A 16146-nucleotide genomic window follows, 5' to 3' on the forward strand; every position below is an offset into this window, starting at 1 on the left:
GTTCTACTTTATGACAACTGCCAAACCACAGCCAAGCACCCTCAAGTCAGAGGAAAGAGCCTTCTGAAGAGTTACAGGAGGCTAATTTATTCAGGTTATGTACTGTTTATGTCATAGACACAAGTACTTTAGCCTTCACACTTCATTATTGTTTAGTACACTCTCCAAATAGCACAACCAGTCTGAACCAGTAAGGAGCTGCTGTCGGTTTTTATCTTCATTTATCAACAGGTACCACAAGAGTGTAAGATGCAGCAAACATTCATTGAGGACAACAATCAATTTCAAAGAATGTTATGAACATACTAGACAGGGCAAATATTCTACAAAAGAACAAGGGTACAGAGATAATGAGTGCAAGGGCAACAATGTGTCTGTTCTGAAAGGATACGAACTGTAATAGATTTCATTATTGTAAATGAAAGTTTTATTTTAGAAAAAAAATAATACGATGCAAAAGCCAGCTACTATGTAACTATGTCTCATTCTTCATGGAAGAACCTTCAAGGATTGTCTCTGGAGAGTTCACATTCATTCAGGTTAAGCTCCTTGTGTAGAAAAGCCAGATGCATTGACACCTGTTAAAATTAATCATAAAGTCAACAAATAAGAAGGAGCCTTGGCTACATTACCAGTGCTAGATGTGCCCAAGGACCTGTTTAGTGGCCAATACAATAAGTTACCGCTCTATTATTTACCTTCTGTAATGATTCCTCCCAAGGCAAGGAGTCACAATGGCTTCCACCAGGATGGACATCTAGCAATACATTAGGCCTTCTAGAATCTGAAAGAAAATGTTATGCATTCTTGTGAAGATCTCCATATAACACTGCGGGTTTGATTTACTCAAGGTGTAGAAGCTGCACACTAACAAAGAGTATATTCACTTTTCAAGGTAAATGTTGGGAAATAAGATGATGCTTTGTTCAGTAAACTGGCAATAGATGGATAGAATATCAAATGAAAAGTCTTAGGAAAATGTGCATGTGGCAGAGGGGAGAAAAGAGACTGGCCCTTTGTTGTAGTGTGCCCTCATCCCTCATAGGAAACTACAAAAAAATACCCTCTGGAGTTGGGACTATATCAGCACCAGCCAAAAATTGTCAAATATAAGTTAAAAACTCTGTTTCCAACCCCACGTGCACATGGGGCTGCTCCCTCAGTTCCCGGGTTAGACGGCTCCAAAGAACCCTCCACGGCGAGTCCCCTTGAGGTAGCTGTTTGGACTGACCTGTAAGCAATCTATTAATGGTGGCATATGTTGCTCGCATTGGGCATTCATACTTCAAGATACATTGTTATTTTTATATATATACATCTACATCTACATATTTTTTCGTAGCTTATTGATTGTACCAGCTCCTGAAGAAGTGTTAACGACACGAAACGCGTAGAGAACCTATGGATGCAATCTTTATGAATTTTGATCATGATTTATCATGCTTCTATCTGTATTACCAATCTATCTTTTTTTCATGTATCTGTTACCCTATTATTGTATTTTTTACATGTTGTGGTCCTATTGTACCATGTATATGCCATTTACTGCTCCAATCATGTTACATCAATTTACCATCTATTGCATGAAATTAAATCAATTAATATTTTATTCATTTTTTTTTGGTCATTGCTCCTTTTTGTATGTTTGCTATATGGTCAATTTCTAGTCACATGCCTCACTCAAAGTCCCATACTTCCCCCCTTTTTTGCTTCTGAATACAGGGATGGAGGTACAACACTACATTGTAACCTCATTTAAAGTCCCACCCCCCTTTCTCCATATAAGAGACTGGCCCTTTGTTGTAGTGTGCCCTCATCCCTCATAGGAAATTACAAAAAAATACCCTCTGGAGTTGGGACTATATCAGCACCACCCAAAAATTGTCAAATATAAGTTAAAAAAGTAACATTTATTGGTAGAAAAAGGATTTAAAACACATATAAAGATACAAATTTGTGGCAAGCCACATATAGTTATGACAGCAAGGACATACCAGTGTAAATATTACAAACATGATACAAGACAAAAAGTAGAAGTCCAGGCAAAACCTAACTAACACTAAACCTGCTCTGTGCCACATTTTAAACCCAACCTACCAAAACCTGTAAAGCAAAAAATCACTGTACTTACCTTTTCTGCAGCCAATCCGGTCTGGTCCCATCATCAGCTGTAAGCGGCGGCTTTAGCGTGGAGGCGGGTGCAGGAGAGGCACTCGACAACAGAAGCCCCATAGTGAGCCTATGGGTGATGTCACTTCCAATTCATTTCACAGCCGTTGTCGGTCCTCTCCTGCACACAGCTCCCGCCGCTGGAGACCGGACTGGATCAGGTACTAGAATGTGGCACAAAGCAGGTTTAGCATTAGTTATGTTTTGCCTGGACTTCTCCTTTAATGCATTTCGAGGACTCTTCTTCAGAGGTGTGTAAAAATGGCAAATATTGCTATCTGAAATATAAGTACAAACATACAAGTAACATCATTTATATCTAATTTGCAGAAATAGAGCTTGCAGACTCATTGGAGTAGATAATAGTTCCATACTAACCAGTCAACAACAAGAAAAGGTGTGGATAACACCAATGCCGCTACAAATAAAACCAGGGAGAAATATACAGATGCTGCCACCATAAGACTTCCCACCGCCAGAACGCAAGAGGCACCCCTAGAGCAGTGTTTCTCAACCTTTTCCTGTCACCCTTAAAAGTTATGGACAATCTTGAGGCACCCCATTATAAAATGTTGAAAACTAAATGGGGGACAGCTATAAAGGCCAAAGGGGCTTGAACACCAGCCAATCAGGAAGTAGCTCCGTAACAAGCTAAATTCGTGACCAATAGGGAGGTAAATAGGCCACCCATTATTATGTAGGCAGTACCCGTGACAGAAAGCATGGGGTAGCTCCTCCCACCATGCACAATGTCGACACATGTCTAGCAGCCACTGATGCATGGGAATTACTGATCGTACACTCAAAACTAGGCTTGGGTAATACCAGTATGTTCCGCCCATCGGGGCGCAGCAAGTATCCTTGCACAACCAATGGTGAAAGAGACAACACAGTCAGCAAAAACAAAGCCCTGACAGATCTGATCATGCCAGATCTGAGCTAGTCTAGATGAGAGAGGCATACAGTAAGGCCACAGAGCAAACCAAGCCATCTATGGGGAGCATCGTCAGAGCCAGGCCGGCCTTAATGAGAGTGTCTCGTATAAACCTTTCCTTGAGGGCTTTGTGACAGGTGGATAGGAAAAATAACCTTACCAACCCCCCTTCCCTTTCTCCTCCTTTTGTTCCTCTTTTCTTCTACAGGGATTTCTAGGGTATATAGCAATGGTGCAAGTGTTTGATGTTTTTTGTATATTTTGACATTGTATGCCCTATTTCCAGGTATTTTTTATGCTCATGCTGCCTCCTGCCCGATGCGGCATCGCTCCCCATGGATAGCTTGGTCTGCCCGGCACACAGAGGCCACTTCCTCTCCTGTAAGGGGTGGCCTTTCTGTATGGTTCTCTTATCAAGACCAGGGCAGATCTGGCATGATCGGATCTGCCAGGGCTTCGTTTTTGATGATTGTGTTGTCTCTTCCACCATTGGTTGCACAACGTCCCTTGCAGCGCCGGCCTCAAAGCAAGGCCTATTATTATCTAAACCTAGTTTTGGGTGTATTCCCGTGCACCGGTAGGCGCTAGACGCGTGTCATCATCGTGCACGGTGGGCAGGGCTGTGCCACACGCCTCCTGGTGTTCTTTTAGATTAGCAAACCTGGCAGATCAGATAACAGAAGTGACATTCCAACAGCTGACTTACCAAAAATACTTACTGCCCATGCGTTCCACTGGTAGCAGGTTTTCTAATCCGGCAGAACAACTGCAGTCAGAAGGCGGCAGCGGACACCTTGCTACACCCAGCCAAGTGTTGAATTTCAGGATCTCTGTCACAGGTACTGTCCACACCATGATGGGTGGCCTATTCACCTCCCTATTTTTAATCACCTCCATGGACCTCTTAATTGTTGTTGCTTACTAGCGTTAAAGTTTTCCCTACCTACAACTGTGTTTTTTATAGGTTTACAGATCTCCATTCCTATGAGATTATCTATTAAGATACAGAAAGCTTTTTTCATCGGAGGCGTCACTTAATAGCTTGTCTTCGTGGCAACCTTGACCTGGCCACCTACTTAGAACGTAAGAATTTTTATATATATGCCTTTTGTATGGGATTAACTTGAAAATAAATTTAATAAAAGGAAAACCTATTTCATGTTTGTATGACTTTGAATGAGCAAGTTATTACTCATTCTTTACTACTTTTGCAGCCCATCCTACAACACTGGGACCTATCTCCAGTCCAGTGCTCTCTAATGGATAATCTCAGCAGCCTAGCCTCTAAGGGAGCCTCTCGTGGTCTGGCGGTGGGAAGTCTTTTGGTGGCAGCATCTGTATATTTCTCCCTGTTTTTTCTATGTAGTGACATGGGTGTTATCCACACCTTTTCTTGTTGTTGACTGGTTAGTAAGGAACTATCATCTACTCCAATGAGTCGTTAAACTCTATTTCTGCAAATTAGATATATATGTTACTTGTACTTCTGTTTGTACTTATATTTCAGATAGCCACCATATCAGGGACTCTCTCATTCTTTGGCTTAGCCGGATCTGATTGGTCAGGGACTGTGAATTCTTGTCCTATTTGGCCAGAATTTCCCTTGCAGGGACTTCGTATGGAACTATGCATACGGAACCACCTCAAAGGTAGACACATCAGGCCCAGCACCCGCATGCAAGTCCGGAGGGATTACTATCTGCTGGACAGCAGGAGATGAATTACAGCCCTGCAGTTTCTGGAGTTTGTCCAGAGGAAGGAGCACTCTGGCTTAGGCCGAGTGCAAAGTCAGACACAGATAGTCCACCTTTTTGGACGGAACCAGAGCAGACTTCTGAAAATTCAGAATCCAGCCAAACACCCTCAGGCTCGTATGGTGATTTCCAGGTTTTCCACCAGAGCAGTAGGAGGTTGTCCAAGTAGCCCAGTACCGTGATCCCCCATTGGCGTAACAATGCTAGCACCGAGGCCAACACTTTTATGAAGACCTGAGGAGCAGAAGCGAGACCAAAAAGGGTAATGCCACAAACTAATAAGCCTCCTCTCCCACGGCAAAGCGGAGGAAGCGCTGGAGACCGACACATATTGGAACGTGAAGGTAAGCGTCCTTGATGTTGATGGAGGCAAGAAAAATCCCCCTGATGCAGGGAAGCCACCACTGTGCGAACAGACTCTATTCTTAACTTCTGCACCCACACACAGCAGTTCAGCACCTTGAGGTCCAGAATTGGACGCACCTTGCCTTCCTTCCTGGGGACTGTAAACAGGTTTGAGTAAAACCCTTGAAAACAATCCGAAGTCGGAACCAGGACCATGACCCTTTCAAGTAAAAGGTCTTGCACCGGAGGGTAAGACTGAAACTCGATCTTGTAGCCCGACCGAATGACCTTGTGGACCCACCTGACTTGTACCACGGAAGTCCATGGGCCCGGGAACCAGCAAAGACGTCCCCCCACCCCAGATATGGGTGAGGGCGCACCTTCATGCTGAAGGGGCCTTGTGCGTGGGTCTGGAGAAGCCCGCTCTTGACTTGCCAGATCAAGTTCACTTGGATCCTCCAGAGGAGGCCCCAAATGGCTCCAATCCCTTGTCAGTCGACCCTGAGGGACGAAAAAACTTCTTATGAGAGAAGACGGAGGGTCCACGTCTACGACGAGGGTCCGTGCCCTTAGTAGCCTGCGGAAGAAAAGTACTCTTCCCCACTGTGAGACCTTTAATGAGGTCATCCAGGGTGGCACCAAACAGGAGATCTTCTTGAAAGGGAGGATCAGTCAAGGCCTTTTTAGAAGTTTGGTCGGCAGACCAGCATTTGGACCAAAAGACACGCCGAAGGACCACTGCCGAAACGAGCCGAGCCTCTAGGGGAGTCGCATCCAAAGAGGCATCACAAATAAACTGCAGCCCCTGGACCAGCTGGTCCGCCAGCCCAGCAAAGGCAGGGGGGAGCTACTCCCCCTCTAGGTCACAGTGCAAAAGCCTAGCCCATTCTGCGACACGAGAGCAATGGTGAATTTTGGCCTCAGTGCCGAACCAGCTAGGGTATACATTTTGCAGGCCATGCCTTCCTGTCTGCCGGGTTCTTAAAAGCCGGGACTCTTCAACCGGAATCATGGTTGCCTTGTTTAATCTGGAAACCGGAGGGTCCACCCCCGGTGGAACAGTCCACTTTTTAAAAAGGGACTCCTCATAGGGGTATCGCCTAGCAAATTACATAGGGACCCCAAGGGGACACTTTGGTTGTCTCCACTATTTATTGACAATTCTGTCAAAATAGGAGGAGAAAGAGAACCACTTTTTCCGCTCTGGATGGCTTGTGAATGCCAAAGGGAACCTGCGCCTCTGCCGCAGCTTCAGCTGCTTACTCCATCTTTAAAGTCTCTTGCATAGCTACAATCAGCGCATCCACCAGCGCCTTTTTGTGCGTGGTTGCAGAAGTGGAGGAATCCTCCTCACTATCTGAGGATTCAGGGCACGTGGTCGCAGACCCAGCAGGGTGACCCACGTTCATGGAGGCCAAATGAGATTCAGGATCTGATGAGACAGATGAGGCTGGGGAATGCGTGGGGCACTTTTTGCCAGCCCATAGCCCAAAAGCCACCTCCACCCAGGACACAAAGGACTCCAGGACCGCCGTCAGTGTATCGATGGATGGATGGGACCCGGAGGGCCCCGCAGCCTCAGAGAGGGGATCAGGTGGGGAGATGTGCTCCAAAGACTCCATGAGTCACCAGGGGGACCCACAAAAAAGTGAAAAAAAAAACACTGCTAAGAGACAACCCTCACCGCTTTGGCAGCCCACCCAGTTGCCAGTCACAAAGCATCAATCGATCCTCAGTAGAGAGGGAGAGGACCCCACCAGACTCACCACCCCACAGAAACCAGGGACTGCAGCTACCAGGAGAATCTGCACTGCACGAACGGCGACAAGAAAATGAAAGGATCCAGGAGTCAGCACCAGGGGATGAGGAGGGGCTCCCATCGCCGAGGGCTCCACTGTCATGGCCACCCTTGCTATTTTCAATGGCAATCTACAAAAATGGCTGCCAGACTACACAAACATGGCCGCTGTGAATTAAGCACAAAATGGCGGCCCCAAGCTCCACCACAAGGCTCCCAGGGACCAGGAGCGATTCCTAGGCCTCAGGAAAAAAAAAAAAAAAAACACAGGCCGGAAGGGGGGAGGCCCTGTGGCAGGAGCCCCCACCAGGTACAACCCCCCCTTCCTCCCCACAGCCAATAGCCCGGTCACCAGCGGCGCACCCCCCCCACCCCCATTGCCAGCACAGAACCCTGCCCCCATCCTAGACAGTGGACCAGGTCACCCCACAGCCCCAGCGTCAGTGAAAGAGGGGGGGTGCAGATAAGGGGGCCAGACAGCCCACAGGGACCACCAGACCAATGAGGGGAGTGCCTGACGGGAAGGTGTGGAACCCAGGGGTCCGACTGTCCCATGGAGGGGCCCACGTCCATCCCAAAAGCCTCCAAGGGGAGAGGGGGGACAGTTACTTACCATAAAAGAAACCAGATGGGCACCGCTCCAGACAGAACCTCCTCTCCATCGAAATGGGAGAGCTATCGGCCAGGAGGAACAATGTGACTCGGGCCAAGACCCGGTCGTATTCGATCTCGCAAGGCGTGTAACTCGCAGGCAAGCCCCCCATCCGGGGGGGGGGGGCTATGTCGCGCGGAGCTGAGGTCTGCGCGCGCTCGCTGGCCAGACTGGGGTGACCACTGGATCTAGATGATCGAGCCCTTGGCCCAGTCCTGCAGTTGACTGTAGATCTCACAGGAAAAGATCCAGGAGAAAAAAATTCTATCTAAAAAGAAAAAATTGCCTGGACCAGACATCCCAGCAAGGAACTAGGTACTTACTCCTGACTAGGCAGAAAAAAAAACTGAGTACCTATAGCAGAGAGAGGGAGTATACCCCCTGGGACTGCCCATAGGCGTAGCCAGACTCTTTTTCTGCCTAGTGTCCTACTCCTGTAGGGGGCAGTATAACCCAATGGTTAAGAAGATCAGAAGCTGTGTCTGTCAATGAACGAAAAAGAAATGTGATTTTAATCCTTTTTGTACCAATAAATGTTACTTTTTTAAATTGATATTCGACGATTTTTGGGTAATATAGTCCCAACTCCAGAGGGTTATCTTTTGTAGTATGTGGCAGAGGGCAGTCCCCCTCCACCTACCTGTGCTCTCCCATTCCACCGGGGATGCTGGGACTGAAATTGATAGTTTCGCCGGCTGACCATAGAGTTAAAGGGGAAATGGAAGTTCCCTGATCATCTCTATGGTCTATGAAACTGGAATCCACAAGTATTTTGTCACTTCCGGTCTTGGTTTGATTAGATGCTTTTGAGACAAGAGTGGAGACCTGGGGTCTAATAGACCATAGATTTCTCCATAAAGAGGACCTGTCACGACCCATGCTATCACAAGGGATGTTGTTCATCCCTTAGCGATAGCAATGAAGTTGATAAAAAATTAAAAATAAAGAAAAGGTGTAGAAAAAAAATAATTTTTAATCAAATAAATAAAACCCCCCCCCCAAAAAACTTTAAAGCGTCCCCGTCTCCCATGCAAAGGCAGTGATCGCACCATGCATGCGAGATATCACCGCAAACGTCATAGCGAGAACAATAAATTCTACTGCTAGACCTCCTGAGTAACTCTAAGTTAGTAACCTGTAATAGCTTTTAAAGCGTCGCCTTTGGAAATGATTAAATACCGCCATTCCACGGGTGTATGCAATTTTAAAGCGTGACATGTTAGGTATCTATTTACTCGGCATAACATCATCTTTTATATTTTACAAAAAAATGGGTATTATATTTGTGTTTGTGTGCACTGAAATTCATTAAAGTGTATGATTTCCAAAAAATCTGCATTTGAAAATTGTAGCTACCAACATTTATTTCTTCCCGGGTCTTTGCTTTTAGAAAATATATAATGTTTGCGGGTTTTATCTCCTACACTAAGATGTGCGCTTCCTGGGCATGCTGTATAAACTGCACGTAGAGGAGAAGATCAATAGAAACTAGAAAGCTCTTGCACGGATGGCAAATGTGTGTAAAAAAATCGGTTATGCCTTTTCACATACCTGGCAAATCAGAACTTTGGAGGTATTGATCTGCGGCCATTCTAAGTTTCTTTACATATCTCAGTAATCCGCTTAGGGGGACACGCTGGTCATTTTCATAGGCTGTGATTAGAACTGAAGGATAACTCTGAAAACAAATAACAAGTATAGATTAGACTGAACATTACTTCTAAATTCATATACCTTAAAAAAAATGCAACTTTTGCTGCAATACTCTCTCCTTCCCTATTGATACTGTCCCTCACAGCCCACCGAGTACAATAGCTGCTGCCCAGCTTCCAGGATAATCAGTGCCCAGCCTCACTCAACCAGTGCACAGTCAGTGCCGAGAGCACCGCCTAGGATTTTAGTGGGTTCTCCCTAATAATCAGATAGTCTCTCTTTCTCCCCTTTCCTTTTCAATGAAACAAACTTACAAGCTCTGCAGCACTGAGGGGAAGCCGGGGGAGGGTAGCAGGCAGCGCCTGCATGTGTATACATCCAAAGGTGAACACCTGCTCCTACCTGTGGTCTGATATTCTGGTAAGGACAATAGGATTCTATAGATCTGTAGTGTTCCATGTTACACGCTGGACTGCCCCACTCCTCCTCCTCCTCTATAGTCAGTGGTAATGAGGTATCCATCATTGTTTTTAGAACATCCAGAAAAGGGGCCTGCCAACAACAAAAAATATACAATTATATTTCAGAGCATCTAATTTTCATGTCTTTCATTGGTTACAGTTCGGTTGAAAAGTAGACAGAACATCCCTCTAGTTCAACCATCAGAAAAAATAAATAAACAGAAAACCTCTATATAAAAAAATCCAATACCAGCAGTTGATCCAGAGAAAGGCAAAAAAAAACAAAAAAAAAAACCTATAAAGCATTGTCCAATTTGCTCCAGCGAGGTAACAATTTCCTTTCTGATCCCCTGAAGGCAATTTGATATTCCCTGGATCAACAGTCTCTGGTGGTGTTACCTATAAATGGTAAAATCCAATTATATTGTATGTATTTAGAAATGCACCCAGCTCTTTTTTTTAACAATCTACTGAGCTGGCCAGAACTAGTTCTGGAAGTCTATTCCACATTTTCACACCTCTTACAGTGAAGAAGCCTTTCCACATTGTGGGGCTTAAAATTCCTTTCCTCCAGATGTAAAAAGTGCCCCCCTTCTTCTGTAACAACGTGAAAGTGAATAACTTCTAACCAAGTTCACTATATGGACAGCTTGTGTATATATACATGGGCTAACCCTTTACAACCAATAGCTCACAGTCCATTCTATGCACCATTTAGAATACGAAATGGACTGTTTAACCGCTTGCCGACTGTATACTGTATATATACAGTGGCAAGGTGGCTCTCCTATGCAGGATCACGTACCTGTACAAGATCCTGCACTTCTAGGTCTGGGGTGTGCATGCGCGCTGCCGGCGACCTGCTCCTGCTGTATCCAAATGTGATTGGACACAGTGGGAAACAATCAGCGCGTCCGGCAGACTCAATGTCAGCTGGGACCCGCCAATCGTTCGGGACAGAAGCAGAACAGTGGTCTGCCTATGTAAACAAGACAGATTGCCATTCTGTCAGTAGGGAAGGCAGTGATCTTGTGTTCCTGCAAAGCAGGAACACGGGTCTCTGCCTTCCCATAGTACAAGCACCTCCCCCACAGTTAGTAAGCACATTGTAAGCACACATTTAACTCTTTGATTGGCCCTGATGTTAACCCCGTCCCAGCCAGTGTCATTAGTACAGTGACTGCATATTTTTGGGCACTGATCACTGTTATAATGTCACTAGTCCCCAAAAAAGTGTCAAAGGTGTCAGATTTGGCCGCAGAAATAGCGAAATCCCGCTAAAAGTCGCTGAATGCAGCCATTACTAGTAAAAATAAATATATAAATAAAAATTCCATAAAATATTCAATGATTTGTAGACGCTATAACTTTTGAGCAAACCAATTAATATACACTTACTGGGATTTTTTTTTTTTACCAAAAACATGTAGCAGAATACATATTGGCCTAAATTTATGTAGAAATTAGATTTTTTTATTGGATATGTATTATATCAGAAAGTTAAAAATATTGCCTTTTTTTGTTTACAGTGTAAAAAATAAAAACCGCAGATGATCAAATACCACCATAAAAAAGCTCTATCTGTGGGGGAAAAAAAAACGACCTAAGATTTTTTTGGGTACAGCGCCGCACAACTGCGCAATTGTCAGTTAAAATAACGCATTGCCATATCCCAAAAAATGGCCTGGTCAGAAAGGGGGGTAAATCTTCCGGAACTGAAGTGGTTAATTCATTTTAGCAGGAGAAGAAATAAAATATATGTATTATATATATATATATATATATATATTTTTTTTTTTTAAGAACAAAGCATTATTTAGAGGGGATCTTAAAAAAATATGGAAATACACTATTTCACTAGACACACACCATGTAGTGTAACAACATAGAAGGGTCTCACACAATTCCCGAGAAAACTAAAGTGGAACCCTGTGTGTTACTGTTGCTTTCATTACATAGTGGACTGAAATCTAAAGCAGCTCAGAGATGAGTCATTTTTTTTTCTTGTTCAACATTTAAGGTGGATGGAAGAATCCTCCCCGTTATTGTATTTTGACAATGGGGAGAGTTCCCCACCGTCAGAATACACTGATCAGAGCTGCCAAATTTGACACAGAGTGGTTGAACAGAAGTCGATCGGTGGATCACCTTCTTTACATCCTCCCTACCCAAACATGGATAGATATTCCTCCAGCCTCTGCTGAACCGAATTTCGATCCATGTATGCCCAGCTTGAATAAACATAGTGATTCTCATAAAGTTCCTTCAGGGACAGAGGGCCATCTGACAGCGCTTCTATTGTATACCAGATGCCTGTTTAGTATAGTACCTCCAGGATCATCGCTTGAAGAAGCCCAGGATCAGAATTGGCAAGAGCTCCGGCCACAACTCCTCCTGCACTGGAAGCCAGAATTGCTGTGTAACAGGGCTGCGAAAATCCCAATTGGTGAATGTGCTTTATACAGGCCTGCAGATCATGCACGCCATTCGGCTTTCTATCCAAAATTCCCTGTTTATGCCAGCTACAGCCGAGTTCACCGCCACCTCTGCAAGAAGACAACAAAGCTAAAGTGTCGGGGAGGGACACATGCACAAACATATACAGCACTTTTTTAAAATACATGCACATTTTACACTACTCTGAGTATGACAAAATACCTGGCAATCCTTTCCAGAAATCCAGGGAGCTACTAACTTCTTAAACTGTGCTGACTACACTCCACCTTTGCTAGACAGAAATCCCAGGTAGTGTTACCAGCCTGCCTGGTGAAAACAGGCATCTGTCATACAGTTCTATAAACTTAAAGAGAAACTACAGTCAAAAATGACATTTTTCCTATTGATAGTATGTTAAATATCTTCATATTTGATATTATTCATTTTCTGGCTAGCTGCTTGTGTAGCTTAGAAAGTCTTCTCTAAGCTGGACAAACAGCTTCTTCCTGTTCTTCACTGACAACGCTATCTCCCTTTATCTGAATTTGCTAAGTGGTCATTCACTTCCTGAAAAGGTTGTCAGACTTTCTTAGACAGGCATGCCTAGACCTGCCAAGCCCCATCCCTCCTATCCTTCACAGAACATGATCTCCTGTCTTCATAGCCTTGTTTAGAGGCTAGCAGCTTCTCCTGAGAGAGAAAGGGAGAGGGAGAGGGAGAGGGAGAGGGAGAGAGAGAGAGAGAGAGAGAGAGAGAGAAAGAGAGGGAGGGGGGTCATGTGACCGAGGTAATATATGACAAAAAGTAAGGTACAAAGGAAAGTGTGAAAGTTTAGGATACAGATCCATTTCTATTGCTCATTACATGTGAGTAATGAGTTTTATGCTGTTTCCACTAGTGTGACTTGTCATGCGACTTTGGACGCATAAAGTCACATGACAAGTCATAGTCCATTGATTTTAATGGCACCCGTTCCCATCTATGCCACTTTGAAAATCAGCCACTTTAAAAGGTGCTTGCACTACTTTGATGCAACTTTGATCCAGAGAGTGTAAAGTTGGATCAAAGCTGCACTCAAAGTCACACTCTAAATCGCACAACGTAAGAGTCGCACTAGTGGAAACATAGCAACTAGGATAGAGTGTGACTTTGGTCGCATCAAACGTTTCATCAAAGTAGTGCAGTATCTTTTCAAAGCCGTTGATATTCAAAGTCGCATTCATGGGAACGGGTGCCATTGAAATCAATAGGCTGTGAATTGTCATGTGACTGTGTGTCCAATAACACCGCATGGCCTGGCTGACAGTGTCCTAGCAACTAATCAGGGCTGTGTGGCCTGGCTGCCAGTGCCCTAACACCAATGAAAGACAGAGAGGGTGGAATAGGGCAACTGGTTCAGAGTCCTCTAGCTCACATGTCCCCTCCCCAAGGTGTGCCCGCTGAACATGGGGTGGTTGAAACTGAGCTCTTTGTTAGCCACAAATTGGACTTCTATCAGGGGAGGAGCATAAAAACTGGAAACGAATAACAAAAGGGATTTTATACTGTTCCACTGGGGAGGTTAATGCAGGTATTTAGACAAGAATGTATGGACCTGTATTTGTTTTGTTTTTTTTTATGCTCACAAGAGTTCTTTTTTAAGATTTTTTACATTCATAAAACATTTATCTTTATTGTGCAGACATTACCTCACATGGCAAAAAGCCAATATCCAGCCATCTTCAACCAGCAATTTGTTCTCAGCTTTAAAATTCATGTTCAAGTCCATCCCATAGGCTCCATACACATGGACCAGAAGCGGCCTCTGTGTGAGCCCATCACCCGCTTCACAGAAAACAGTAATTGGTACCAAAGTGCCATCCTGTCAATAGCAAGTGAATACATGTCAAACAGCAACAGTATATCATGCAGATAATGCCCCAGGACAGGCAGCAATCCTGACACGACTCTGATAATAAATAAGACACGGTCCTTCCCATTCTGGACAACTGAAGGAATAGAGAATGAGTTTCTCTGTCATTTTCAAGTCCCTGCTCTGCTGTCAAGAAGCTTTATCAAACTTTAAAGAGCTGCTAAACCTGAAGGCAAACATATTTCTAAAAGATCGATATCGAGTTCTGTGCAAAATCCTACATTTGCACGAAGACTGACACAGTTATCTAACTGTTCATCCTTGTTTTGTACACTGGTTACCATTTTAATTGAGGCTTAAAGTGTACCTAATGCCAAAACTGTTGAGAATTGTTTTGCCATCTGTGTCTCATCAAAGTAGACGACCTTCACCCGCAAAAACAAATTGTTTGTATTTGGCTCCAGTCCCCTCCCTCTCCCTCAATTAATTTTTTCTATTCAGGGAAGAAGTTCCACTTTTCTTGCCTAGGTAAGAATAACGGTTCACCTGATCTATGTGTGCACTGATGTGCTTAAGGCCACTGCCAACCTTCAGTATCTGGCAGAGACCTTCGTCACATCTGCACATGTGTGGGAACGCCACACACGAACATGACGCATTTAGGAAGGTAGAAAAGTTTGTGTTTGATTAACGCGTACACAAACCGAACAAGATTTTCAATACCTTCCAAATCCCACCGCTTTTACGCTTCCGTGAATATCCTCCACAAGGTCTACCAGTTCCCGAAGAATGGGTAGAGTGCAGCACATTTGTACACGTGCCGGACTATCAAAGATGGTGGCGTGATAAGGGAGGGTGTAGGACTAGCTATAAGGGGACTAAAGTTCCCTTTTAAAGAGGTTTCACTTCCTGTCTTGTGGACACTTTAGGAAGTTAGGAAATTTTCCAAAGTGAGAGAATTTCCCTGTTGGCAATGAAACAAGTGTCCCCACTGCAAGATTTCTCCTGTTCCGATGACAACTAAAAATTTGGAATTTGTGTATGAAAGCAGAGGGGAAAATTCCTATAGCGCTGGCTTACAACTTACTCAGATGAGCAGTGTTTTACATCTCAAGTTCTCCCCAGCTAGCCACATTTCCACCCATTGGCGGAACCTCTGCACATCTTTTTATGCTCTTTGGGTAAATGAGAGTGCCCTTCAGATAAAATTTCTACATCCATGTTAAACAATTTGGGGCTTTAAAGTGATGCTAAAGGCTAGTTTTTTATTTTAAATTTAAATTAAAACGATGATGTAGTAGCCTACTTTGTGCAGCAATATTGAACAGAAAGGTTGCTATTCTCCTCTACTAGCAGTCCCCTGCTGGTGCTGTCCACACCTCTCTTCTTTGGGTACCTCCTGCAGCAAACTAGGTACTAGGCGCCCATGGATGTGCACTTCCAAGGAGGACTGTGTGTCCCCATAGACACACACAGCACTGGTAATCTATGCCACTGCTCACTCCTTAGAGGAGTTTGACGCATTGCAGCAGATGCCTGTGGTTCCACTGTGAGAAGTGAGAGGAACGGTGCTGGAGCTAGAGACATGGAGCCAGGTACGTGTTTAGGGGAGGGGCCTAGGACAAATAGTTGTTTCTTTTTTACATAACTGCAGAGAATAAAGTAAGGTAAAAAACGTTTAGACTTTAGAACCACTTTTATAGAACAATATTAAATAACACTATATGATAATGATGTTATTTTACCTGATGCACAATTGCAAACACATAGAAAAATAACATTAGGAGCGCTGATATATTATTATTAAAAAACAGTCCTTGTTTTTTGTTAAAAAATAGATTGAATTGTAATCACTAGCAATTTGTAAAGTCCAGCAACAGGTGATCTTCAAAGGTGTTTAAATTCTTGTAAGCTTTGGTCTCATGCACCTTCGCCACACCGCTTGTGCTCCCCCCTTAGGGCAATGAACACTCACCAGACTATAGATCAAATGCATCTTTAGATAATCAGCTCAAATCCAATCCACTTTCACTCCACCAGGCACCTTTCTCTAGGATTAAACCCCTTCGCTCCAAACATCAATAATTCACCA

General features: G+C 44.2%; 1 protein-coding gene across 1 annotated transcript in view; it reads right to left on the minus strand.

The window, feature by feature from the left end:
* Positions 1-16146, minus strand: part of PREPL (prolyl endopeptidase like) — an 87686-nt gene continuing 71540 nt past the window's right edge. The window contains exons 10-15 of the mRNA XM_082249843.1: positions 13891-14063; positions 12096-12312; positions 9708-9857; positions 9204-9330; positions 699-784; positions 1-578 (exon numbers count right to left, since the gene is read on the minus strand). Of these exons, the coding sequence (XP_082105969.1) occupies positions 504-578; positions 699-784; positions 9204-9330; positions 9708-9857; positions 12096-12312; positions 13891-14063 (828 nt within the window). The 3' untranslated portion in view covers positions 1-503. The remainder of the gene's footprint in view (positions 579-698; positions 785-9203; positions 9331-9707; positions 9858-12095; positions 12313-13890; positions 14064-16146) is intronic.

The sequence above is a fragment of the Pelophylax lessonae genome, assembly GCF_965119305.1.
Source record: "Pelophylax lessonae genome assembly, chromosome: 3".
NCBI classification, from domain to species: Eukaryota; Metazoa; Chordata; class Amphibia; order Anura; family Ranidae; genus Pelophylax; species Pelophylax lessonae.